We start from the raw sequence: 25,768 nt of genomic DNA, 5'->3' as shown, positions 1-25,768 counted from the left end.
TGACTGGCTTCATCTTACGTCCATATCAGACCCGAAGAACGCTTTGTCTATATTTTTTTTTACAGTCTATGATCCCTTCACAAAAAGGGTTCACCAAGCTGTGACGTAAAAACATATGATTAGATTTTCGACTTCATGACTTTCATTCTGACTTTACTACAGTGACTTAATTAATCATTAATCATTAATCACTAAAGCCGCCCGGTTAAAAATAACAGAGTGCAAATTAGAAGTTTTACTTCAAAGTCCTTTCTTTTCATGATGTTTCAAATGTTTGACACTGTGACTAATTTCTTTGCGGTTACTAATATGTATTGGATCAAATTAAAGTAAAACACTTTTAACAGAACTATACGTAACTAAACTACACCACCTCTTTCTGAAATAAAGCTCTTCATAGCAAGAGAATGAATACATGAACGCTAGCCCGGGTCAAAACCGGGTCAAAACCTGACCTCAGGTACTATGAATATACTAAGAGGAATATTGTTTTTAAATAAGTGTACAGAAAGTGTTAAAATTATGTTTTTATGTGGCCATACCCACCATATCATTAAGTATACTTGGTTTTCACCTTAGCACCACCAACCTGAACTTAAGCCTCGCCCACAGCTGTGGTTGCATGATAGTGAGGGAGGGGTTAGGGTTATGATGTCACTAAAATTGTGTATTTCAATTGGGTCTTTTGACTCAAAGGCTTTCAGCTTTCAGGAAGAAGCCAAAAATACACAGGGAAGACATATTTTAATATTATAACCACAGTCACAGTCTATTAGACTAGTAATGTTAACACGATAGACACATACAAAACAGAAAAAGTACAAAAATCACGGCACTTCATCTTTAAAGATATGCCTAACCCTAACCTTACTCTTAACCACAGTAAAACAAATACAAGATTACAAGAACCGCTGGGGTGGTCCACGATTTGGGTCGAGTCTTCCAAGGGAATAACACAGCCACAAGAGCACACAGAAAGAATACAGTGAGGGCGGGGGGTGGGACAACCTAAAGACATGAAATGACACATTTTCAATCATGTGTACTCTCCCACAATGAATGTATAGTCCTATCATACATAGGTTCCCAGGTTTAGACCATAAACTAACTGACAGTGACCTCTGTTCTGCAGCAGCAGCAGCAGCAGCACTGTGTCACGCAGCACGCTGATATTTAAGTATTTAAACAGTGTATTTATAGCTAGCCATTTACAGGCTGCCCCCAGTGCTCGTTTCATATGGATATCGAGATTCGAAGCGAGCTTGGCTTGTCCTGCTGCCGGGGCTGCCGACCTAAGCATTAGAATAATATCGACTCTGGCACGGTTCTCTGTCTCATTGTACTCACTGGAAGAAGTCACCCCTGGATGAGATGAGGTGTGAGCTAAATATCTAGTAAAAAACATTGCATGGACAGTGTGTGCCGGTCTGTAGTAGTATGGCCTCCTGTCTCTGTCTCTGTCCAAGTGCCGTCCTTGTGCCGAGTGTGTCAGCACAGCATGTACTGTGACACTCTGTAAAGATGTCAATACAACAATGTGTTTCTGCACCAAGGTCACCAAGACATGTTGTCGTTGATTATGCTTCTTTATGTTATTTATGACTTCCGCCTGGCGACTGAGGAGGTGACTGTGCATAAAGAGAAGACTTTTATTGATCCTGTGAGGGAAATTCAGTCACCAAAAGGCAGTGTACAGTACAGGTTACACCTAAATGTGTAATATACCCCCCCGCTACTCTGTCTTCTTTCTTTTTCAATCAAAACGATGGAGCTTGCACAACAAGGAATTTCACCCACTGATGTGAAAATAAAGCTCATTCTGATTCTAAATAGTGTTGCATCTCTGCTGAGAGCCAGAAACTCCCTTCCAGGCGACACAGTATAATGTTTCCTCGCTGTTAGTACACGTATTATTTAAAGTAAGACTTTAAGTGCTGCAACACCAATATGAAAAGGTGAAACTCGCACAGCGGCTATACAGTACATGGGTGCCGTAACCTTACACTCGCAGTCCTCACAGAACCTTTGCAGATGCCAGTGGGAATAGCAGCACCGTTGTAACTGCTGATGCTAATGAAGCCGCGTTTTGCAGGTGGCCGTATCACAGCCACAGGCGCTCTTCTTCTGCCTGACGCCTTTATTTGTTTCTGCGCTCTTTGTGTCTCCGAGGTGTTTTAAAAAATGTATGACAATCGCTACACTGCACACACAGGTGGCTGGGAAAGTGTTAAGGAGAGGAGTGTGTGTGTGTGTGGTTCTGGGTGTCTATAAGTGGAAATATCTCTGAAGTACATGAATGTGGGTTTATATACTAATATTGTATGAATGTGGATGTGTGTGTGTGCTTTTGAGAGAGAGAGAGAGAGAGAGTGAGAGAGAGAGAGAGAAAGAGAGAGGGAGAGAGAGAGAGAGAGAGAGAGAGAGAGAGAGAGAGAGAGAGAGAGAGAGAAAGAGAGAAGGAACACTCCTCCTGTAATCAGCCCAGACCTGAACACTTTACTGCACTAATTCTACAGAGCGAGACACCGTATCCATGACAACACGCTGGCAATACGATTACTCCCCCCCCCCCCCTTTTTGCTATTGAGAGGACGAGAAACATTCACATCACGCCCGAGCTGCCCTTGGTGCCCTGTCTGAGGTTGTTGATTGTCTGCTGCTACATTTAACCGAGTGTGTGGGTGTACGTGTGGGAGATGCGTGTGTGTGCGTATGTGTGTGTGTGTGTGTGTGTGTGTGTGTGTGCTGTGAGCACGTAGTGTGCACATGTGTGAGTACACGCCACGGCTGAATGTGTATGTGTATGTGAAATGTCCTCATTGCCCCCCCCCTCCTCTCTTTTGTTCTATCAAGGCTAGCATGTCTAGACATGTCAACATTTCAAGGTTTCAGCGAGAACTTTAGCACAGAATTATCACACACAGTACCGTACATGCAGTGGTGTAAAGTAACTAAGTGTATTTACTCAAGTACTGTACTTAAGTGCAATTTTGAGGTATCTTTCTTTCAAATATTATACCTTTACTTCACTGCAATTATTACAAAACTTTAGTTACTAGTTATTTTGTAGATTTGGATTATTATTACAAAACATGCATTATCCATGCATATCCATGCATATCCATGCATTATCCATGCATATCCATGCATTATCCATGCATATCCATGCATTATCCATGCATATCCATGCATATCCATGCATATCCATGCATATCCATGCATTATTCATGCATTATCCATGCATATCCATGCATATCCATGCATATCCATGCATATCCATGCATATCCATTTCGGCCATTTGAAAATAGATAATAGAAATAGAGTAGGGATGTCCCGATCACGTTTCTTTTTTTCCCGATCCGATATTAATATTTTTATAGAACACTTATGCCATATCAAAATAGCACAATTAATATCCAAAATCACATGCAGAAAATATCCAGTCTAATATGATGATATGGATATAATATTGATTTGATACTAGGGATGTCCTGATACTAGGGATGTTTGCTCCAGATCCGATTCCGATCATTTGAAAATTACGTGATCGGCCCCGATTTCCGGACAACCCTAATTGTGAGCACAATGAGCACTTTTAACTTTTTGTACTTTAAGTACATTTTGAATTCCGAACTTGCATTTGTAATTCTACAATAGGGTATTGATACTTGTACTTAAATAACACATTTGAGTACTCCTTCTTCCACCACTGCACACGTGCACTAGAGATGGGACGGGAATAACGATAGTTTTGCAACCGGTTAGTCGACATCCTTATCCGGTTAATTAACTTTTAGTAAGGCTGAAATATACAGTTATGATGCCCCACATACTCAGCCTGAAATACCGGCTCAGTGGCCTTGTGGTTAGAATGTCCGCCCTGAGTCTGGGAGGTCGGGGATTGATCCCCGGCCGGGTCATACCAAAGACTCTAATAATGGGACCCAGTGCCTCTCTGGACTTGGCACTGTGCATCATGGGTTGGATTGAGGAGTCCATGGCTGCAACATACTAGAGTCATGTCCAAGGGGTGAACTTGTACATCAAGAAGTGATGGAATTCAATGTTGTTCTGCCCCGTAATGTCATCTAATTAATGTATCTATGAATGTTTGATATGTGTATACTGTATGTATGTCTATATTGTCTATGGAGGTACACGTGTATACATATGTCTTATTTTCCATATCAGAAATGTTTTTTGGAATCGATTGTGATGTTGTTTCTGTCCTCGGAGTGCGGTGTAGTCATCAGCCTTGTCAGTTATTGTTTTATTGTTTTTGTCTTTTTCTTTGATAGTTATGTTTTGTCTCTTTGTATTGTAATTCTCTTGTTTGTATGTTTTTGCTATTTTTTGTCCGATCTGTAATTTTCTGGTTAATCATTATTGAAATGCTTGTATGCCAAAAAATCATAATAAACAGATGTTAAAAAATAAAAAATAAAAATAACTTGTACATCAAGCTGCATCACGCATTCACACTACAGAAACAGGAGATAGGCTCCTGACCCATGGCTCGGCAAGGCTTACTTACCCAGTCTGAAATGAAAAACGTGTTGTTCACAGATTGACCATTTAGCAAGTACTATTTATATAATGCTCCTTTTAATAATAATAATAACAGCTTAATTTGTGTACCAAACTACACAGCTAGTAAAATGCAGTAGCTTACACAGCTGGATATAAACTGTATCCTGTTGCTCATGCCGGCCGATGTATTAGAATGTGTGTATCCACAGACGTGAATACCTACATTGGGTGACTCCCCTCAACATGCACACATACATAGGAATACAAACAATGCACATAATCAATGACTGCCTTTGCATACAAAGAAACACACACACAGAAACACACACACAACAGTGGAAATCATTGATTCGCTCACCACAGTCACAAACGAACGCAGGGGCACGCACGCACACGCACACGCACACACACACGCGCACACACACACACACACACACACACACACACACACACACACACACACACACACACACACACACACACACACACACACACACACACACACACAGTACTCTGAGTCAACCCCCACACACATGTACCACTGCCTGAGACACCACAGTTAATGTTAAAACCCTCCACACCTCTGTGGAGGGTTGTGTGTGTGTGTGTGTGTGTGTGTGTGTGTGTGTGTGGGTGTGTGTGTGTGTGTGTGACAAGGCATGCAAGGCTGGCAAAGTGTGCCATCTCTGCTGCCCTTTAAGGTGGAGCTGCCACTGCTTGTGCCCATTGCCCAAGGAGTGCTAAGTGACATGTGTATTATATCATGAGGACATATCCATGAGTTTGTGAACGTAACCTTTACTGCACCTAAAATATTTGTGTTCCTGTATGCTTTCCCTGTGTGTGGACATAAATAAATTGTTAAACTGTGTGTGTGTGTGTGTGTGTGTGTGTGTGTGTGTGTGTGTGTGTGTGTGTGTGTGTGTGTGTGTGTGCCTGTTTGCAGGAATCGAGTGGAATGGGTCTGAAGTTTAAGCCTGTTCATTTCAAATCAATTGTCCTTGAGATCTATAGCTGACGAGAGGCTGCATTGTGCATTTGTGTTCAATAATTTGTGTTGATAAGAATGATAAAGCTCTCTTTTGTTTTTCTGTGATATGCACTGTAACCTGTGCTCTTATCCACAGTCTACAAAGCTCTTTGTCACATTTACTTTCAATAGCCCTTTTCCAGTTTTCTTACCTGAAAGGGCGGTTTGTTTCATTGTAATTGTAAGTGCACATGTACCTGAGAAATTGATTAATTCATAGTGATACTTTCTTTTAACACACACACACACACACGCACACACACACACACCCACCCTCCACCTCTCTGCCTCCTTACCTGTCCCTGGACGTCCCATGATGATGTCCTTCCGCGGGGCAGGGTGGGGTGACTCGGCTGGCAGTATGAGGGGCAGGAGGGCAGTGGGCGAGGGGTGACAGGCCAGTGGTTGTGGCAGGGCCCCTCCAGAGGCGTCCTGGTGGCCCCCTGGCTTCCTCTCTCTCTCCCGGCCCCCGGAACCAGAGGAGGAGAGGGTGGAACCGGTGGAGGTGGAGACCACCCCCAGGGTGGTGGGCGAGGACAGGGCAGAGTGGCCTGGCGTACCTGGTGTTAGGGACTGTTAGGGAGTGAAGTGCAGTGTTAATTTTTTCACAATATTTTGATTTAGTCTTAGTCTTTTGAATAACACACCATTTAGTCTTAGTCCTATTTAGTCTTCTGAAAAACGTTAGTCGACTTAGTCTTTAGTCTTAGTCAACAAAATTAACACTGGTGAAGTGGGCTGCTTAGTTTGGAAATATAGGAATTTGTTTTATACATTTTATAAATGCCACGTGTTTGTTGGTGAGAGTTCACAAAAACAAATCAAAGTGGCTTTATACAGACAGTTATGTGCGGTGTTGTCGTGCACCGTATATAGTCGATCTACAAGCGCACAATGCATTGCGTTGCAAAGCGGTGTGAGCTTTTAGATCGGCTATTTTTGTTTAATAAAATATAAATATAAATCCGGCTTTAAGATCATAATTGTTCAATGTTAAAAAACAATATCGATTTATATAAAGAGAACAAAGAAATGTCTGCGTCTTGACTTATTATATGCTTAAATATAGTGATCCAGACCTCAAAATAGGTTTGGAACCATTGATTAAAGGCAGAGATGATGCTTTTGCAGGCATAAAATCAAAGAAAGTAAAGAGTGATGTTCTTACGGAGCTGGAGGTGACCAGTACCAGGGTGGAGGCTGGGTTACGAAGGAGCACCGCTCCGTTGGTGGTGGCCCCGTTGATGGGCACGGGGACCTGGAGGCCCGGCGGAGGCGCGGCCAGGTGGGGAGGCTGGCTGTGCTCCCTGGAGCGGCTCCTCTCCCTCCTGCCTAGCGGACCGTCCGAGAATTTGGCCAGGGGGACGTCCGGGTTCCTCACGATGACGGGCGAGTCCCGGAGCGGCACGATGCGTCGAGGGGAGGGCTCCTGGGGCAGAGGTGAGGGAGGGGTGGGCGACACCAGCATTGGTGGCGGGGTGGACGCGGCGGAGGATGGGGGCCGGCTGGTGGCGCTGCGTGGCCGGGGGAAGGAGAGGGAGGAGGGCGTGTTTGGCTGGCTCTGGGGGGAGAGGACGCGGAAGGCAGCAGGGCTGAGTCCCAGGGCTGGGTCTCCCACCACGCCAACCGGAATCCCAATCAGCTGCTGCGCCTGCTGCTGGTGCAGCTCAGGCTTGGTCTGGTAGTCCTGGGCCACCAGGAGCGGAGGTGGGTGGTGGCTGTCGAGCTTCCTCTTGCTGGGGCTCATGGGCACGGTGAATGTGAGGTTAGTCTGGAAGGTGGGCATGATGCCCGACAGGTGGCGCTCACGCTCGCTGCCCGGTGTGCCCGGCATCTTTGTTCCGCTGAGATGGCGGTGGCGCCGCGGCGTCAGCGACGGGGGCGCACTGATGGGAGAGAAGGTGGCCGGGCGGAAGCCAAACAGCGGCGAGGGAGAGGGCGACGGCGTCGGGGAGAAGGGGGACTGGTTGGAGATGGGGGAGAAGGAGGGCGTGCCGGAGCGCGAGCTCCCCAGGGAGACCAGCATGGTCGCCGCCTCGCACTCGTCGAAGTCGAAGCGTGACAGGTCTTGGGGAAGGAGGGAGGGAAGGACCAGACGTGGGCGGGAGTCTCCCCCCCGGCTGCTTGCCTCGCTGCTGTCCCGCGACGTCTCGTCCCAGTCGAACTCCGAGCTGGCCCTGCCGCCGCCCAGACGCAGGTCAGAGGGGGTCAGGGTACCCGTGCTGCTGGCTCCTCCCCGCTCCCTGCCTCCGCCGCTGGCCTCCATCTCTTTGGTCCTCATAGAGAGGTGACGGGAGCAGTATCCCCGGCGCTGTGACTCCTTGGAGCAGCCCTCGCGGGAGCACAGCCGCCTCCACTGCTTGCCATTGAACTTCTTGCGGATGCCGGTGGGCGTGCACACGACGTCGCCCTTCTTGTACTTCTGTTGTGCGGCCGTCAGTGGCGTGCGAGAGCGCGAGGAGGAGGAAGACGCGCCGGAACCTGTGCCTCCTCCTGCGCCCGAGGAGCCTCCTGCTCCTCCTCCTCCTCCTCCGCCGCCCGAGGAGGCTTTTTCTGCTCTGGAGGAGGAGGAGGAGGTGGTGGAAGAGCAGATGGAAGGGAGGGGAGGGAGCTGGGGCACGGCAAGGATGGCTCCCCCGGCCGCCATGGCGGGGTCGAGCCCCAGCAGCACAGGGGAGGGAGGCGGGTGCGGGTTCAGAGCCAGGTGGGCCTGGGGCATCCCGATGCCCCGCACCACTGACAGGTGAGGGCTGAGGTAGCCTGGCGGAGGCTTGGAGATGATGTGGCGGTGCTGGGACACCCCCATGGGGACGGCCCCTGGGATGATGGCCCCCATGGGGACCATGCTGAAGTGGGACACCTCCATGTCCTCCATGGCGCCCGGCATGTACGGGTGCTGCTGCTGCTGCTGATGTGTGATCTCCCTCTCTCTGTCCTGCTGCCTCTGCAGCTCCAGCTCCTTCTCTCTCTCCCAGTCCCGGCCCGGCGCCAGACTGAGGACGGAGGCCGGAGTGATGGGGGAGCTCATGTTGGAGGAAGAAGGCGTGCTGGAGGAGGTCGGGACCATGCCGGGGTAGGGCAGTCCGCCACAATGGCCCAGCATGGACGCCATGCTGGCCTGGACCATCCCCCGATGACACAACTCCTGCTCCACCTCGACCTCCATCTCCTCGCGCTCCTCACGCTCCCTCTCCCTGATGCCCTCCATTTCATCTCGCCCTCCTCCTCCTCCTCCTCCACCGGAGGTACAGATGGCGGGAAGGTCCAGGTCCCAGGGGGGCACCAGGAGGCGGAGACTTTGCCGAGAAACCCACACCGCCTTGGTGGAACCTGCCGCCGACCCCCTGCCGTCCCCCTCTTCGTCTCTGGGACGGGGCATCAATGACCCCCTGTCCTCCGTCAGCAGTACCCGGTAAGGGTGGGCTACGGCCGGGTGAGTGTCCACCTGGGTCACCACGCCCTCTCGGTACCACTGCTTCTGGCCCTCGCCATTGTCCTGGTCTCCAAACGGCACGCACACACGGGCGCCGATGGGTACCGGGTGAGAGCCCGGAGGAGGAGCGTCCAGGATAAGGTCCACCTCCTCCTCGCCGGCCGTGGTGCCCTGCTGATGGCGGTACGGATAGCAGCAGAGCACCTTCTCTCCATTTAACAGCACCTCCAGGCTGCCGAACTCACCGCTGACCTTACGGACCACGCCGGCGCGAAACACCGATTCTGAACTCTCCCCGTTTGTCTTTTCTCCTTCTCCTCCTCCTCCTCCTCCTCCGTCTCCGTTGTCCGTCCTTTCCTTGCTCCGCCGCCTCAGCTGACGGGCGAGCACTCGCTGGTTCTTCAGGCCCTTGGCCAGGGCGTCGGTGAGTGCGTCGGGGAGACTGTTGGGGTTGTGGCGTGCCGGCATCTGGGGACGTGGGTGCGTGTCTCCTACCACCTCCAGGTCGGCCGAGTGCTCGCTGGCCGTGTCTGTGGAGGAGCAGCGGGGCAGCGGGCTGGGCGAGACTCTCTCCGCCTCTCTCAACCCCTCCCCGACCCCCGGTCTGTCTCTGTCCCCTCCCAGGGACAGAGACAGGGTAGGCGGTCCCGGGGAGCTGTCCTGAGGGGTCCCTGTGCCGCTGGTGCTGGTCCTGTCGCCATTGTTGTTGTGAAAGTCCTCCATAGGCCTCCTCGTCTGACCACCATTTTCGGAACTGCTGACGTCACTTCCTGTCGGCCCTTGGCTTATGACTCCACCTGTCAGAGGAAGAGCAGGGGGTGGGGGTGTGGGCGTGCCGGAGGCGGGGTTGCTATGACTACCGGCGGAGGGCGAGCAATGTTCGGAGATGTACTTCTTCTTGGGCATGCGAGCTTTGAAGGTAGCTGTCTTCCTACTGGAGGCGGGGTTAGGGCTGTTGTTAGAGCTGGGGGTGCTGCTGTTGCTGCTGCTGTCGTTGTGGCCGGTGACGCCCACAGCCGGCGACGCCAACCTCCCGGAGTCCATCGATGCAGCCCCGCCGGCCGGTTCCGAGAGCCTCGGAGCGTCTCTGTGAAGACCCTCCCCGTCCAGAGTGACCCGCGTCTTGATTGGCTCCTCCTGGGAGGACTCTGAGTTTGAAGAAGAGGTGGAGGACGAGGATGATGATGATGATGATGATGATGATGGTGAGGAGGTGTGGTTTTTGTTTTCTGGGGACCTGCTCCTGTCTCTGTGCTCGTCTGGGTCTCTCTTATCTCCTCTGTCGGGGGTGTCACCCGCTCCGCGACGCTTCCCTCCTTTGGTCCGGGTGGAGGGAGGGGAGCGCCGGCCCTGCTTCTTTAATGGCTTCATCTTTTCATCTAGATGTCTCTCTGTTTTCCTTCCCTCCCGCTTTCCCTCCAAACAAGTCCTTTTGATTTGTTTATTTATTTAACTCAGATTCTGCCCCCCCCCCTCTCTCTCTCTCTCTCTCTCTGTGTGTGTCTCGGCACTCACACTCGCTCCACTCCTCGTTTTTATTATTTCTTGTCTTCTCACCACGCCGTCTCTATTTTCCTCCTCTTCCAGGGTCTCTGTCTCTCATGCCGTACTTTCCTCCTTGTTTTGTGACTTTCTACCTTTTTCGAGAGACACTGAAAGAGAGAAAGAGACGGAGAGGGAAGGGAAACAGCGAGAGTGGATTACTCATGTGGTAAACGTATTGTGACATGCACAAAGCCTATTCACTGTATAAGGTAGGGCTCACTGTATGCTGTTGAAAGGAAAGTGGCTAATTAAAACCAAACCAAACCAACATTTTGCCACATTTGTTGTTGCTTGTTTTTTACTTTTCAGTTAGATGTCTTTTTCTTGTAGTAGGCCTACTTTACAAAAACCACAAGGCGACTAAACCATAGCTAATTATTGCTTTGATAAACGGAATGTGGTCATTCCATATCCTTTCCCTTTTTGTTTGAATAGAATCTCAACGAAGAGTGTAGCGAATAAACAGACAAACAAAAAGCTAATTTAAAGTATCAAAGAATAAATGTTAACTTCAAAGTAAATTAATTTAAAGTAAAAGCTAACGGCCAATCGGCCACATGTAAAAATGATGACATATTCACTCAGGCACCTGTTTAGTCATTCACTACAAAACGATGTGCCGTAGTACTAGTACTACAGTCATCTTTGACTTATTTACAAATTCATTACGCATTAAATCATTACATAATAGGTTCTACTCACGTTATGCAAGGCCTGCATTCATGCAAGATAGATACATATTAAAAGCAGAAGGCCATATTTTAGGGTAAACACAGTATGGGCTTACAACACGGTATGGAAATAGTGAGGAGCACTTTACTAGTGCTTGCCCAGACAAGCCTTTATGTGCGCACACTTGCTCACTCACTCTCACACACACACACACACACACACACACACACACGTGCATGCGCGCGCGCACACACACACACACACACACACACACACACACACACACACACACGCACACGTGCATGCGCGCTCGCACACACACACACACACACACACACACACACACACACACACACACGGTTTCTTGGCCAGGGCAGTAGAGGCAGGGGAATTCCTTGTTCACTCGCATTCTGAAACTCTCCCTCCCTCCCTCCTCTCTCTCTCTCTTTCTCTCACGTAGTCAGTCTGTGTCTCTTTCCCCCTACCGAATCTTCTGCAAGATTTCTCACTATCTCTCCCCTTGTCTCTACAATTCTGTCTGTATACGCCTCTCTCTCTCTCTCTCTCTCTCTCTCTCTATAGATATTGCCATCTGTCTCTCTCTGTCCCTATAGTGACTATGGCTCCCTCTGTCTGTCTACTATGCCTCTCTCACTGTTGTTCCATAGTGTGATCTGTATACATTTCTCCATTTCTACATATCTGTGTACCCCCTCCTCTCTCTCCCTCTCTCACACACACACACCCACATGTACGCGTGCACACACACACACACACACACACACACACACACACACACACACACACACACACACACACACACACACACACACACACACACACACACACACACACACACACACACACACACACACACACACACACACACACACACACACACACACACACACGGTGATGACCTTTATCTGTGTATTTCATACCCAAGTAAATCCACCCCTACAATCTTCACTTCCTGTCAAAGACCATTACCTAACTTCACCCCCCCCCCGCCCTTCAACCCCCCTCTGGCTACTAGCACGCATTCTTATTCAACAAAAACAAAACATTATATATATATATATATATATATATATATATATATATATATATAAATATATATATATTAAAAATAATTATATATATATATATATAATTATTTTTAATATATATATATATATATATATATATATACAGTATATATGTATATGTGTGTGTGTTTTGTTTTTGTTGTTTTTTTGCTGACACAGGCCTGCGTGAGAAATGCCTGTAATTCGAAAAGGAGTAGTTTGTGTTTGCTCTTTGTCCTTCCATCCTCCGGCACTGTGTATACGTGTGTGTGTGTGTGTGTGTGTGTGTGTGTGTGTGTGTGTGTGTGTGTGTGTGTGTGTGTGTGTGTGTGTGTGATACTGTATGTGCAGGGCATGCCCAGGTCACTGTGTGTGTTCTGCCTCATTTGTTCCAGCACAGGAGTTTCCATGGAGCTCCGAGCTACGGCCAGACATCAACAACAACTAACTGTACGACAGTGCCTTATCTCATGGATCACCTGGCTGTTCACACACCCCTCCGTCTGTCTGAATACATCTAGAAGATCACCTGGCTGTTCACACACCCCTCCGTCTGTCTGAATACATCTAGAAGATTGTCTCTCTACACACTCTTGTCCGCCCCTTACGGGTCCCTTTTCATTGTTTCCCATTTCCACTGTTTCCCACACACTGGGTCGGGAGGCATATGTGGGTCACGAGTATAAATATATACTATATACTATATTATTGATTATGTTTCCTACATTTCGTTTTTAATTATTATTTCAAAACATTTTCCCCAAACATTTTCTTTTCTTTTTTTTAACCAAATGCTGTTTTTTTTTCGTGAACTAGGAATACACTCAATGATTCTTCAAAAGAATTTAATTAATAAATAAAATTCCCCTTCTGCGTCTTGAGCTAAAACGTTTGGGAACCACTGCTCTAGGGCTGTCGACATTTTACACACTGCCTGTCTTTCTCTATCTCCATCTATTTATCTTGCCTTATATGCTCCTGCCTGCATGTCCACCTGCTTGCTTACACCCTTTTGCCTGCCCTGCCTAGGTCAGGTGTCTGCTGGTCTCTCTGTCTCTCTCTCCCCGTATCATCCCACCGCCTACCTCTATTATCATATTATCTGTCTTCCTATACGTCTCTGTCTATCTGCACGTCTGTCCTGTAGCCTGTATGTCTACTGTAATGTAACCACATATGAACCCTGTAGCATCCCTATTCCTGGGGCAACCATTCGGGGGAAAATAATATTTTATGTAACAGTGCAAAAAGGAAGGTCCCTAGAATAAACCCCTGTGGGACTCCAGTCAAGAAAGGATATAGGTTTTTATAAGTAAACGGCTAGTCTCTGTTTACTCGCACCATTCTTCTGTCTTTCTATGTACTGTATGTGTCTGCCTGCTTGACAGCCAGTCTGACTTTAACACATATTCTGTTCAAGCTGATGTACTTTTAAAAGGGGGTGTCATTAATGTGTCCGACTGACAATACAGACAAATGTGTCCCTGGAAAGACTAGACCATGTCAGTGGCATTTTCTTTTTTTACATATTATTATAATGTTCTTATTTTGATCATGAGACCCAATTACTGAATGTAAGTCTCCAGGTTTCCCTCATGTATAGCGTTGTAGACCTATGTCACTGATTTACTACGACACTAGGGTCCATTTGGTTCCATTTGTGCACTCTCAGAGTTACAGACCTGTAAAGGCAATTTTTAGCTCTTTATGTTTATCGGTAATAATATTGTCCACTAATTTCTGTGTCCGTGGAAAAAAATGCTTTTTGACAAAAAATGTCCACCACAACCACAAGCCAGCATGGCGATGACCCCTGCCTTTCAATATGGGATGCGTCATGTCGGCTGGAGAAACATCCATCTCCACTCTCCAGAGAGGATGAGTAGCTAGCTGCCCTTCTGTTCCAAGGCCACACGCACACAGAGGGAGGGAGCCAGAGAGATAGCAAACACCTATCCAATGATAGGCGGTAGTTTATATAGGCCTACTTACTCTAGAGCCCACAGAGAGAGCAGTGATCATCACTGCCTGCATGATGTGTGCTATATGTAAATTCCTATTTAGGACAGGGGACTTGTAGAGAACAGCCGCCATAAAATAATTTGGCAGGCTGCCTTACTTGGTCACGATAGAAGTATGCTCCATGTGTTTACTCAGTAGGGTTAGTGTACTGTGTACAACAGCTGGTGTCAGAGTCATGATAACAGCTTTACAAGATATACTGATGCAACACATATATTGCCTTAGTGGAAATATGGAGCATAGATAGATAGAAGCCTATATGGGAAACGTATTGTATTATCTATGGCACCCACTGACCCCACAAGTCCTATTCGAATAGTAATGACCATGTTATTGCATGCGCAGCTAATAGGTGTGGTGGAATAGTGGTAGTAAATGGCTACTATACTACAGCACAACATTAGGACAGCATAGTTTTTGAGCAACGTGACCATATAGCAGTTCATATAGCGTCGATTAAGTTAATGGCGTAATCATACATGTATTTGTATAGCCCCCACACTTGGGCTGAAATAAACACACACACACGCGCGCGCGCGCGCGCGCACACACACACACACACACACACACACACACACACACACACACACACACACACACTAAAATCCTCAGTGGGTTTTTTTTATTCATTTGAAACTCCGAACACAAATGTAATCCGAGGGTCCATTTGGTAACGGTTACATGTGTAATAAGTAGCCTACACTCCAACCACAGTTAGAGAACTTGATCTGTGCAAGCCAAGGCACTAACTGCAAAATGCAAAGTAAACCGGAGGAATGTCGTCACCTCTGCTTTAGCTCAATAGTACCGTATATGTGTCAAGCCCTCGTAGTGCTGCGATTACTATCTGCTTACTACACAACAGGCCGTGGACGGTGCGTGCACAGGGCAGCAGGCCTCACTGGTACACACCAGGCCGCTTGGAAATAACGGCAAATAAACGCATTTTAACACCTATATTAAGCCGTGATCTCATCCAATAGCGTTGTGTGCGTCGCTGTGCACGACGGTATCAAAGTGTCACCGATGAAAAACAACGTACTTTGTCAATCCGGTCACTTATAGTCTACATACGCGGCGGCGAACAGCAGGTAAAGTAATTATTGTTGCCAATCCGAAAGTGACAGTCATTGTGAAACATCGCCAAAGCCCTGGTGCAACTTTGTATCGATCCTCCGGGTGTGTGTACTATTGTAACGACGTTGTATCAGACCTCTGGGGAAAAGTCGTAATAATATTGTAACAAACAAACAAGAAAAAGTCGCCGAAAAACAGAGAAAGGCCCCGCATCGCACGCCCCAAAGCGAAAGCTACAACCAAATAGCCACATTGATTCATTAAAAGAGGAAGAAACTAAGCCTATTTATATCCATGTTCGTGAGAAAGGAGAGCTCAAATACATGCGTAGTTTTTGAAGCTTCGTCGCAATTGTACAGGGGAGAACAGTTGTAGGAAGTCCAATGGCAGTTATGGCGTTGAATATATTTCTAGTGGAAAAGTTTCTAGCTTCACTACAACCGTCCGCACCGCTCCCTTTTTTTCACCCAGACACCCAATCCGCCCTCGATATTCCTCATCCGCAGCCTTGCTGAAATGACAGCAGACACAACAATGAACCCATAGATATATCCACCATACTGTTAGACTGTTTGTGACAGTAAACATGTACCGACGTAGCACCTCCGACCAAAAGCAACAACAAGCTGTTACTGCAGTGCTGCAGGAGGAGAAAGATTTGTGGGCAAGCTTTTTATTATTACTCACCCCGAACAAGACAGTCCTCCTGCAGCCAAGATGCTCTGTCGAGTCAGCGGGATGGACGGGGCAGAACACGCGCTTAATGTCCAGCCGCTTGGGAATATGTAACGGCCCGCTACGTGTTTCTTCCAGCAAAGCAACTTAAAAGGAGGAAAAACTATGCTGACTGCCCTGTGCCTTCTTACACTACAGTCGCAAAATGGTGAATGAAGCCGCAAAGCCTTGACAACCAGGCCGCTCGGCCAATGGGGAAGCACGAACGCATACAGTAGCCAATGGGAGCCTCGCAGGGCGGAGCCGCGGGCCAAAGAAAAATTGACAGACGCACCGTTTGGGCCAATCGCCGTGTGGGAAAACACAGAACAGCTGTTAGGGACCGAGGTTGCGAGGGCCAATGATGGTCCAGCGTCACAGCAACTCTTTCTCTCTCCCTCCGAGTCCCTATCCCCCCTCGGTGTGTCTCTCTGTCTCTCTCTCTGTCTGTCTCTCTCTCTCTCTCTCTCTCTCTCTCTCTCTCTCTCTCTCTCTCCCCCATCTCCATCTCTCCCCCTCCCTCTCCCTCCCTCCCTCCCTCTCTCTCTCTCTCTCTCTCTCTCTCTCTCTCTCTCTCTCTCTCTCTCTCTCTCTCTCTCTCCCAGTCTACAAACAAACAGGGACAGACAGACAGGCATGCAGGCAACTGACATGCAAGTGCAGGAACAGTCAGTGATGTTTGTCTTTGTTTTCTTTTCATCACATTGCATTAATTTGTTTGTTTAATCAAGTCCCAGACTACAGAAACTCGTATAGCGTCACTCTTTCCACATCCAGTAGCCTATACATATTCTATATCCTGCTTTCTCACTTTAAAGTGCAATTTATCACAATGTGTGTAAGCTACAGGTAGATGAGGTGTAGTTTTATAAAGTGGCCATAAGAACACCAACTCCCAAATCCTCACTATGCCTTGGCTTTATACGCTCTCTCTGGCCGAGCGGCCAATTAGAATCCTACGTCCCGCCTCCCCGTCCAATCACCTCAGACTTCAGAGGCTGTACGTCACCAGAGCCGCCTGTGATTGGCCGACAGATGGCAGGTCTCTAGGCCAATGACTGCATGCTGTGGTGAGGTCATTGTGAGCTTGTTGCCATCAGGTTGCTCAAACAGGAAGAGTGGGAACCCAGAGTGTAAATTGGTCTAAAGTAAACCTGGGATTACACTTCCAGAATGACCCATATATACATTCCGGCACCACACACAAACACACATTAAAACACGCACACACAACGGGATAGACAGGACACGTGCATGTCGGTGAAGCATGCAAACGTGTGCTGTGCACAAACAGCATGCCTTTTTTTTTCCTTCGAGAAGAGATGCTTAGAGAAAGGCACACAGGCACTAATGCATAGTTGCATACCATCACATGAGGAGCACAGTCAGCCCACACACTTACTCACTCACTGTGCACGAGTGTGTGCACACACACACACACACACACACACACACACAAACACACACAAACACACACTCACACTTTCATGTCTGTGTTGTATTTGTACCAATGTGACCCACCACTTCTACACAAACAAACACACTCACGCACACACGTATGCACACACGTATGCACATGCGTGTGCACGTGAGACGTCCATGGGTATTGTTGTTGTAGCAGTGCGACAGGCTGGCCCTACAGCTGACAGCCACAGATGGTTCAGTGTGGTCAGTGTTTAAATACAGAGCCGGGAGGATGCAGCACTGCAGACTGCCACTGTCGCGCGTGCACACACACACGCACACATGTACACACACACAATCCATCCACCCACACACACGTCCCACACCCACCCAGGTCAATGGGTACTACTAATGTATGCACTCACATACACGAATATTCTGGAACCGGGCGAATATACCGCAGCGTTCCACAACACGCTGGGGCGTTACATAAGCTGTACGTGTGTGCACTGACTAGCAGACACCCTGCTCATCCCTTGACGTGCGCACACACTCACGCACGCACGCACAGGCACACAGAGTACAGTATTGTACAGACCACAAATAGAACTTTATTGTAAGAAATCCACTATCACAGGCCTATAGCGTACACATGCACACGCCCATGCCCACGCGCATGCCCACACACACACACACACACACACACACACACACACACACACACACACACACACACACACACACACACACACACACACACACACACACACACACACACACACACACACACACACACACACACACACTTTTATGTAGTCGACACACATAAATAGCATTTGTGTGCACACTCATTCAAGCGTGACCTATGTGTACATACATAAATACTGTGCATAGTAACCACAGTACAGTATACCACAAACCCACGACAATGCCACACCATCATTACAGCAATTTCTGCCATTTAAAATCCTGTTACATGGAATTTCTAAACTACACACAGTGCTTCAAAAGAGTCTGCACAAACTCATCACAGACACACGCACGCACCCACGCACGTGCAAATGTAGACTCAAATACATGCAGTGCATGCGTGTACATGAACAGGCGTACACAATACAATGTACGTGAAACGGTTCCATGCCCGTAGAGACTGCAGTCACCCTGGCTGATGGCGAGGGTGATTGTCTGCTCATTCACCATACAGCATCTATTCAGAAATGTAGGGCAAGTACAGAGAGAACACGCAACATTGTGGGACAGTTGGTTTTGTTAAGTCCTTCAGAGTGACACAGGGGTTGAGAGAGAGGACAGATGGGTGGACATACAGACAAACAAACAGAGATGTAGAAATTAAGAGGGAGGGAGATAAAGCCTCAAGACTCAAGCTTCAGAAAAGCTGCTGCAGACCTTATATTAACAGAGGGAGATTTGAGATGAAAGATCAAGCAAGAGACTTGGATGAATAAGCTGTGATGGAACTGTGGGAGAGGAGAGTCGACACACATACACAGACATCCAGAATGACAGAAACAGAGCAGGAGAGAAAGAGATGCCGCGAGAGCAAAAGGAAGACTCGGAGAGACAAAGGGAGGGAGAGAGCGATAGCAACACACCAGAGAGCTACAGTCAATTGTGTACAAGTAATTAGGAAAAGATGAAAGTGGAATAGCAATAAACCTTAGAAACGCACGCACGCACACGCTCACACTCACACTCAAACTCACACATTATGCGCACACACACACACACACACACACACACACACACACACACACACACACACACACACACACACACACACACACACAGTATTGAGGGTGACAGCAAGAGACAAAGCTTTTGCAATAGAAGTTGAACTGTTGTTGTGAATGAACCACATAAATCCTGCCAGCATTAGCACCTCAGAGCACTTTCTAAGAATGAAGCAGGGAGCTGTGGCTAAGCTCAAATCCCTGCCACTTATGCATTACAGCCACTTGACTCCAGTACAGCTCTGGGGGCCCAGGCACTAAGGCAGGACTGTGACTCAAGTGTGTGTTTCAACTGCAAGAAATGCATCCATAAATGTTCTATCGATTGTTCTATCAATTCTATCGACTGTCACCACTGACATTCGGAGTACAAATCATTTTCTGGTACTCAGTGTACCCAATTATTTTAAACAGGCACAGTTCCTGTTTGAAACACAAACAAGCACAAACATAAACAGTTTACACATAAAACGATGAATAATGATATCAAACAAATTACCGGTAAATGACTTATCAATATTGTCAGATTGCTCTGAAGAAGAATGAAAAACTACATCTATCCAATCAGGTGCAAAGGAGGGATGAACGTTCCAACCAAAAAACGCATCAGCTGATTTTAATCATGTTCAACCAGAGAGGGGAAAGCTAATTAGTATCTCTATGGTATGTGATGCAAGTCACTGCCTTTTAAGATCCTCTAATGCCCCTGTGGGTGGTCCTGACCCCCATGCTGAGAACTGCTGGATAAGCATACAAGGTCAAATCCTCAATGTGAATTCAAATTGCGAGTGCTCTTACACTCCTGAGAGTTAAATGCTCACTGAGGACTTTACGGTGTATGTCATGATGACAAGGCAGCAACGTCCCCTTCACGTGACACTCATACTTAATCAATCCCTATTAGTGAGGTCATCTGGCACGAACACACACACACACACACACACACACACACACACACACACACACACACACACACACACACACACACACACGTGTAGTGCCAACTCACTGTTCTATACTCAGCCAGTCTCCCTCCAGAAATACTACAAACACACGCATGCACATTGCACACGTTCATGCACATACGTGTGTGTGTGTGTGTGTGTGTGTGTGTGTTTTGCAATAGCTTTTATACTATTGTTAAGTCTGTTTATTTCCCTTTTAAATGGTGCCCTATTTGTAGGGAACATGCATTTGTGGGATGAGCAGCACAGCTGGTTGCACCCATGAAGAATCTCTGCCAATACAATGCCAAACAGCTTATTATCTGCTGTACTCTCCAGCAAGAGCGAGGTCAAGAATGGCCATTGACTTAGTCGGTCGCTAAGTCCCGTCTCCCGTACTACAACCTGGCGTACATGGTGTACACAGGGGGCTCCGTGTCTCCCCATAGGATCCCACTAACACACACACACACACACACACACACACACACACACACACACACACACACACACACACACACACACACACACACACACACACACACACACACACACACACAATATATAATTAAATATTCAAATGTGATTATTTTCTATCTGTGGCATCACAACATGGCCACCACTGCTATGCCCTATCTATAGCAGTGGTTCTGAACCTCTTCTCCCCACATGATGTTGCCCCCCCCCCCCTCTCTCCTAAGATGACAGTGAAGTGACAATTTAAGTGAGGAAAAAGACCATTACTGCATCAAAAGTAAGTAATCAACAATCTATACCATAACACTGGTCAAACATTGGCCCGAATTGTCATATAATTGGTGCATTTATAGTTAGATAAGATATTTAACCGTGGAACTGGGTCAAACTAAATCTAATGTCTCAACTCCTACAATTCCAAAGTGTCAGGGTGGGGTGTCCCCAGTTAAAATTATTTTGGGGGGATCCCCAGTTCAAATACGTTGGGGTCTCCAGTTCAAATATGATTATTTCGGGCCGGGGGGGTCATTGCCTGAAAAGGTTGAGAACCACTGAGAACCACCTGGGCTCTGCGTGTCAATGTTTCAATGAATTGAATACACAGGACCCCAAATTCGGAAACAAGCCATAGTGGTTTCTATGGTTCAATACTTTTAACATTGCATTTGGATGAAACTGTAGGTCTACCTTTGTGCCTTTTTTTGCTAACTGTTATTAAAGTAGGCCTATTCAATGAATGAATAAATAAATCAATGCACATTATGCACTACTAGACTAAACAATATATCATTAGGCTACCAAACCATTTCTGAACCTTTTGTGCTAGTATAATATATTTGGAGATAGAGCAGATCCACAAGTGGGAAGAAACACTTTAATTTGTATTTTTTGTATTTTTGCTTGTAGCTCTGCTAGTGCTACTTTGGATTTGTAATCCTGAAAAGTATGTTTTGGAGGTCTCCATGCAGCGACATAGACGATATGACTGTTACAAACGGTACCTTGTCAACATGGGTTTGCCAAAAGCTGCAGGCAACAGTTATGCAGTGGTACGATAGGGGTCAATGTATAACCTACATAACTTCATAAGTTGTGTTTACAATACATCTTATGTTATATGTTGCTAGGCAGTCTACTAGGATGTCTAGAGTCTAGACATAATTATATGTTTACACAGGTATCTAAATAATCTTTAAGTAAACATATAATTAAAAAGGAATTATAGGACAGACATGTTAGCTCATGTGTGTCAACGTCGTTAGCTCACAGGAGTAGTATTCAACAGAGCCTGCTAGACTAGATTTTCAAGATTGCAATACTGCGAATTGTCAGTAGGTGGGGCTAGAGTCTTAGTTAAAAGCCAGGAAGGAACTCTCTAAACACAAATTGATACATTCTGAAAGTTCACTAATTTCCTACTAGGATTTCTTCTGGGGTGAAAAACAGTATGAATCAGATAGCTGGTTATTGGTGGTGATAAATCATTATAAAGGAGGGTTCCAGGCCTCTTCATAGACGGCCACCCTATCAATTAACTATAATCTTTAAGCTGGGTAAAAGTAGTGGTGGGAAAAGCATTCAAATGTTTTACTTTCAACGTAAATATATTCAAATAAATTCAATAGGTTTTGTATGGGAGAAAACTAATAATCAAATTAACTAAAAGTATCAAATTGTACTTAAAGTACCAACCGTAGAAAGTACTCACATCACATCGCGACTTATTGTGAACTTGTATATCTGCTTTTTTCAAATGGCCGGAATGTATATAGGCTTGAAGTGGTTAATGTATGTTTTGTAATAATAAATCAAAATCTACAAAGTAACTAAACTTTTCAAATAATTGTAGTGGAGTGAAAGTACAATATTTGCCTCTTAGATATAGAGGAGTAAAAGTACTGAAAAATCTATACTCCAGTAAAGTTACAAATACCTCACAATCTTACTCAAGTAGAGTACTAATGTACTTAGTAGTTACGGTGCATGCTTCACTTGCTCTAGATATATACTGGAATAAGTGTCTTATTCATGTGTCATCTCTCCATTTTTCACTTGTTTGTTTAAAAGGAAGGTGTTCATCAGTATAGCTACTAAATTGTGTGATGATGAGATATATGGATGTGTGGGAATTTACATAGTATGTGTACTTTATCAGATTATGCCCCATTGTACTGTATATTCATATAGGTCTGATATAGAGTTGTTCAAACCAAGGTCCTTTGCTCTCACAAGTGTTTTTTATTAAATTAAATAAAAATTAAAATATAATAAATGCATGTCCACAGTAGACTACTCACTCACCCAACATAAATGCCAGCCTTCGGGCATCACGGATCCTCTGTGATGTGGATGCTGAGGAACTTACTACTGACTCTAAACAGCAGACCCATTGATGTAGGTGGGGCCCAGCCTCTCTCCTTTCTGCATAGTCTGCGATCAGCTCCTGAGGTCTTGTCAATGTTGTGATAGGGTATTCTCCTTGAAAGAAAAATATTATGCGCACCCATTTGTCACTGGTGCAGGACAAGGTTAAGTAATAGAGTAAAAGAAAGTCAGCACAACAGCTTTTAGCTCAGAGCGGTTTTAACGAGTAAAATACATCACAAAGACATACCCAAGGTCATGCTTGTCATGCATTTTGCACAGTAAAATGTCTTCAACCTCATTGTTATCAGTGACCAGGCCTATCACCAATTTGGAGCTGTTTGTGATGCAACCTTTTAAATCTCAAGGTTGCCCAATTTGATATGCATTACTCCATGGACCTACATTTGATAAGATTTTAACTCAATCTCAGAACATTTGTATTACATGAATTGGTCTCATATAGTCTGTTATTTAGGCCAGAATTCCTTTACAATCTATGTACATACTGTAACTGTACTGTACAGTAATGTAGTACATGGGGTCTGCTATCATTCCTCGCCCTGATTTGTGTTCCTAGTCTGGTCCTGTACAAACAGAATTGACACAACAATCAGTATCCTTTACCATAGGCTCCCCATCCATCCAATGCACTTGCACCTTTTCATACATGTACAGTATGTGCACAATGCCAAATCAATGTAATCACAAACACATACTGTATGTTTGGAGGTAGGGTTTAACTTGTACCTCCCAGTGGTCATTTGCGCTCCACTGATCTCCCTTTCTAGTTTTAGTGTGGGTCAAGGAGCCATCTCACGCTCACCTGATGAATCGTACCCATTTCGCACATCTTCAATCACTACTTGCTTCAATACACGATTATTCTAGAATCACAGGGATAATGAATGACCTTTGTCTCAGACCAGTTGGTTGCCTGCTTGGAGGTATAAAATAAATTGGACTTTCACTTTTCACATCATCTAGGAGAGTTGCAAAAACAAAAATAATAATAATGGAAGAGATTGAAGAAGAGATCTAGCGTTTGACCCGCACGGAGGGTATAATTCTGCTAAATCAGTATGGAACGCTCGGCATGGATGTTTTTTCTTCTAGTGAGGAATGGAAACGTGTCTACATCTTAAGGTAAAACAAAATGGCAACTGCAGAATTCTCCTTTAAGCTGATGACCCTAGCCAACATTAGCCTGGATCCAGCCCAAAGAGGTCGTAGATGTACTGTATATATTGAACATCGGGGAAAGGACAGAGCCCTGGGGGACGCCATTCCTCAATCTTCTCAGCCTGCTTTGCTGACCATCGCTGGTCCGCAGGATGAATCTGTGGTTTGACAGCATCTCCATGATGAAGTTCACCTGAGGATCATCCTCTCCAGGATCTTAAATGTTGACGCAGAGCAGTGAGATGGGTCTGTAGGCCTTGGGGTCTTCTGCAGGTTTGTTAGCAGGGCTATGACAGAAGCACGACACCAGGTCTTGGGGAGCTTGGACCGCCGGAAACACGACGAGAAGAATGCACAGAGCCAGGCAGATGTAGTTGCACTTTGGTAGATCACAAACTCTGGGTGGATGTTATCGTGTCCTGGTGACTTGCCTTGCTTCAGCTTGCTGATGGCCTCTCTTGAGCTCAGCTGTTGAGAAGTCTCTTGAAAGGTTGGCATTGGCCTAGCCGCCCTAGAGAGAGAAGAAACCTCTCGATGTCAGGCGGGCGAAGTTCTTGTCGGCTCCAGGGAACCGGCCGTTCTTGAGGAGCTGGGACGAGATGGCATCTGCTGTCACCGGACATGTGGGAGGTGATGTTTTTCTACCAGTCAGCTGGTTAATGGTCTGCCACGTTTTGCGGCTGGAGTGGGTGAAATCGACTGACTCGACGGTTTCAGTCCATCTAGCTTTACGGGTGGCGTCCAGCGTTTGTTGAAGTGCAGATGCCATCACATCCACCTCTTCCCTCCAGCTAGCCTGTTGGTGGTCGTGCAAGAGGTGGCAGGCTGGCAGCATATGGGATGAATCCCATATAATGACTTTCACATTTTGAGTAATATTACATTTACTATTTAAAAAAAAAGAACTAGTTACTATTTTCACAAGGCTTGGTGGTACCGAGTGTTTAATTATAATGGAACAGGTTGGGATGGAGTTGATTTGCAGGCTGCTGATCCAGTCTAGATCTAGACTGGGAGCGGATACGGAAACGATGCGCACTTGTATGCGGAATAGCTGGCCTTAAACAGTCTGGAACAAACTGGGTATTGTGACTTTTGAGGACAAAATATGCAATAACTGGGGCGAGATAAACAATATAAAGTAATACCGGTAAGTAAAAAGTTACTTTTGGCAGGGAGTAATACTTTTTTAAATTCGTTTTTGAGTAACCTTTCCAACACTGGTAATAGGACACCAAACATGGATTCATATCCATGTGTCTGTATGGCAGCACTCACCATTGTGAGAGGAGGAAGTGGAATAGTTGTGAACTTGTGACCGAATAGGTGTTGCCAAAGAGGACAGTCATGAATCTGATACATCCAACACAGACTCTGCTCTGAGAACAGCTCTGTAAGTGAATAGGAGAGGGGAGAGAGAAGATGAACACAAGACACATGACACCACTGACACCATGTGAACCTCCAAGATTTACAGTTTAGCTGTTGTCCTTCAGTCTCATGGGAGACACATTTTGAACAAAACGCAATTTACCAGGAGCTGCTCTTACCATCT

At 46.3% G+C, this 25,768-nt stretch overlaps 1 protein-coding gene across 6 annotated transcripts in view; it reads right to left on the bottom strand.

Moving 5' to 3' along the window:
- The window catches only part of cica (capicua transcriptional repressor a), a 50,767-nt gene extending 34,532 nt beyond the window's left edge, over positions 1–16,235 (bottom strand). For all 6 annotated transcript variants that reach the window (XM_080788232.1, XM_080788235.1, XM_080788233.1 and 3 more), the window contains exons 1-3: positions 16,065–16,235; positions 6,730–10,646; positions 5,858–6,134 (exon numbers count right to left, since the gene is read on the bottom strand). In XM_080788232.1, the coding sequence (XP_080644358.1) occupies positions 5,858–6,134; positions 6,730–10,365 (3,913 nt within the window). In that variant the 5' untranslated portion in view covers positions 10,366–10,646; positions 16,065–16,235. The remainder of the gene's footprint in view (positions 1–5,857; positions 6,135–6,729; positions 10,647–16,064) is intronic.
- Positions 16,236–25,768: the final 9,533 nt, after the last annotated feature.

Source organism: Protomyctophum bolini (genome assembly GCF_963924005.1).
Source record: "Protomyctophum bolini genome assembly, chromosome: 17".
NCBI lineage: Eukaryota > Metazoa > Chordata > Actinopteri > Myctophiformes > Myctophidae > Protomyctophum > Protomyctophum bolini.
Note: the sequence above shows the minus strand (reverse complement) of the source record. Positions and strands in the feature narration are given on the sequence as shown.